General features: G+C 58.3%; 1 protein-coding gene across 1 annotated transcript; it reads right to left on the bottom strand.

Annotated features, from left to right (window-relative positions):
• Positions 1-243: 243 nt before the first annotated feature.
• On the bottom strand, positions 244-2,845 carry LOC101782164 (probable high-affinity nitrate transporter 2.4). The gene is made up of 2 exons (XM_004968898.4): positions 1,519-2,845; positions 244-842 (listed from the first exon to the last, which is right to left on the bottom strand). The coding sequence occupies exons 1-2, from the start codon at positions 2,703-2,705 to the stop codon at positions 569-571; spliced, it is 1,461 nt and encodes a 486-aa protein (XP_004968955.1). The 5' UTR covers positions 2,706-2,845; the 3' UTR covers positions 244-568.
• Positions 2,846-3,172: the final 327 nt, after the last annotated feature.

The raw sequence follows: 3,172 nt of genomic DNA, 5'->3' as shown, positions 1-3,172 counted from the left end.
CCTTTTTCTCTCTCTTTCTTAGTGGTATAAATGCGCAGCAGTTTCCTGCGCTGTAGAGCGTTACATTGCTGCTGAACAAAGACTGCATATTGGGCTGAGGCGATCCTTCTTTACACATGATGACGCGAAAAAGGCCGATGATGCTGGCGCATGTGGATATAAAAGTCCACCCCGACCGTCCCGTCTCTACCAGATGGGCTAGTCGTGCTCTGAGGTGGCCGATGGGCCGCTCCTCGAATCAAATTTAACAAATTAAATTGGACCCAAAAATTTTATAATTGGACGGCCCATCACCATCTCACTCATCGAACCGCACACAAGTACAAGCAACCGCTAACTACACGGACAAACACCCTCTGATCTATGTATGTGCAAGTGATCGAGATAGCCACCGACATTTTTCTGCCGATGCTGTTTCGCATCCCCTGACCAACCATACATGGCTCGTCGTTTGCTAAAACATCTAGCCGACCAGACCATTGGACCCCAGAGAAAGGCACTACGTATATACAGGTTCCCTCCCTCCCATGCGCCGGCCGAATTGGCGAATTCTGTCCCCGTTCCCTTTTCATTTCAGGAGCGTGTAGTCTCCATGGCTGCTTGCATCCTTGTCGTCGTCGTGGTCGTCGTCGTCGCCGGTCGCGGTCGGGCCGCAGAGCATGCCCCCGTGGCGCGGGAAGTGGACGAGGGCCAGCGGGAGCGTGCACACGAGGCTGGCGGCGCCGGTCAGGGAGATGGCCTCCTCGATGGTGTAGCGCGAGCCGCTGAAGAAGAGCCGGTTCGTTATGATCGCGCCCACCGCGCCGCCGCTCGCCGTCATCCCGGACACCACGCCCAGCGACCTGCGTGCACAAAGCCAACAAACCCAAGGCGTAAGGGTTACAACGACCCAGCAAAGTGCAAAGTCACTTTTCAGGGTGACTGCTTTCCTACAAAAGAGGACAACGACCAAAGGCACAGGGTTGAGGCCGGACTTGTCGAGTTTATTACTAAAAATCACATCAATATATAGAGCAAAAGTAGTAAATTGCCACAAACATTTCGTCAGAAAATAAACAGAAAATAATCAAATATATCCACGTCAACAAACAGTACCTAAGGATTCTATTCTAGATTCTTTTATAGTTCCTAGACAAGGATAGCCGTCCTTGTTGTGCAGTAATTAGGTGTTGCGGTGCTTGAGAAAAAAAAAATCTTGAAAAGAAATAGGTGGCTGGTGTGGCCACTTTTCAGTTGAGAGGTATATACATCAACTTTAACCTTATGGTTCTTATCACTCTCACCTTACGCCTTTTGGGAAAAAAAATTTCTATGTTCGTAAATAATTCAAGAGATCTATATCTGAATATTCAACAAAAAAGGTACTGGGGTAATCAAGTACTAGAATCTATGTAAATAACTCAAGATGTATCTGAATAATCAAACAAAAAAGAATCTAGCTAGGTAATTCGAATTAAAATACAGCTACTAATTTGCAAACATGCATGGTTTTTTAAGGAGGAGGAGAAGGTTCTTCACCTCTTGGAGACGAAGGGGACGATGCCAAAGGTGAGACCTGACGCGGCTTGCACGAACGCCGCACACGCCACCATCACCGCCACGGTGGCGGCCAGCGACGGTGCCTCCGCGGCGCCCATCCTGCCAACCAGCACGCACAGCGCAGCGCCGGCAGTCTGGACGCCCCAGAGCACCCACAGCCTCCCGCGCATCCCGAACAGCCTCGCCACGGCGTCCGACGCCACCCCTCCCGCGGGCCGCGCCACCGCGTTCATGGCGCCGAAGCACGCCGCCGCGGCGCCCGCCGCCTCCATGGGGAGGTGGAACCGCTTCCGGAAGAAGTCGGCCGCCACGTTCTCCATGATGAGCTCGACCCCGTAGCAGTAGCCGTAGGTGAGCGCGAGCACCCACGCGCGGTAGTCGCCGACGCCTCCTCGCACCACCTTCCAGAAGCTCTTCCGGCTCTTGGCCCCGCCGCCGACGCCGGCGCCCCGCGGGAGGTCGTAGGGGAAGGCGAGGACGGCGAGCCCCGTGGTGACGAGCAGGGCGCAGGGGAGGATGAGGTAGGTGACGCGCCAGGCGACGGTGACCGGGGCACCGAGGCGGAGGACGAGCCTGTAGGCCAGCGGCATGACGACCTGCGCCGCGGCGCTGCCGGCGTTGGCCCACCCGGCGGCAACGGCGTTGGCGAGCCCGACGGCGGAGGGCGCGAAGATGCCCGACATCCAGTGCTGGTTGGCGACGAAGTTGGCGAGGGAGAGGCCCGACACGAAGCGCAGCAAGATGAACCCGGCGGGCGACGACGCGGTGACCGCGGTCGCCGCGACGGCGAGCGCGGCGATGAGACTGGCGAACCCGGACGCGCGGCGCGGGCCGAGGAGGTCGCACGCGGGGCCCATGGCGAGCCTGCCGACGAGCGTGGCGGAGAGCGAGCCCACGGCGGCGGCGGGGGCGTCGGAGGGCGCGAGCACGAGCGACGGGCGCAGCGCCGGGAGGATGGGCGGCGCGGCGAAGGCCGCGAAGAAGCAGGCGAAGAGGGAGAGCCAGGCGAGGTGGAACGCCTGCGTGTGCGGCGACGACAGCGCCAGCGGCCGCAGCTCCGTCGCCCTGCCCTGGTCGTCGACGCCGCCCACAGCGTCCGCGCGGGCGCCGGCGCCGTACCAGCAGGTCTCTTCGTCGGCCAGCTTCTTCTTGCCCATGGTCACCATAGCTGGTTGGCTAGCTTGGTAGCTTGGGCTCGTGGCTGTGCAGGAAGAGATCCACCCGGCCAGCAGGGAATGGAACTAGTGGCGGTGCTAGCTCCAGGCCTGTGGGCGATCAATGGGGTGGGAGGTTTAGATCCGGGAGCGGTTTTTAAGCGTGTGCGGTGGGCGTAGAAGGTGGCGGAGGCAAGCGAGCCTGTGGATGCAGGGCGCCGCGTTGCATGGGCGACTGGCTTTTGTACGTGCCTACCACTGGCTCCCCGGTGCCATGAAAAGGGAGTGGCCCTCATCGTATTAACACCTAATAATACGTCTACATTGCTTGACGCTGCACCAGTAATACGTGGATCAAAAGATCAAAATAGACCAACCGAGTGTGTCCATCTCCATCCCCATGAGTTGCCACCGTTCAATTCACCATGACTAGCTCAAGCTCGGGAATCCCTATGCATCGATGGACAAGGAAAAAAAAC

This window comes from Setaria italica, chromosome V (genome assembly GCF_000263155.2).
Source record: "Setaria italica strain Yugu1 chromosome V, Setaria_italica_v2.0, whole genome shotgun sequence".
Classification (NCBI taxonomy): Eukaryota; Viridiplantae; Streptophyta; class Magnoliopsida; order Poales; family Poaceae; genus Setaria; species Setaria italica.
Note: the sequence above shows the minus strand (reverse complement) of the source record. Positions and strands in the feature narration are given on the sequence as shown.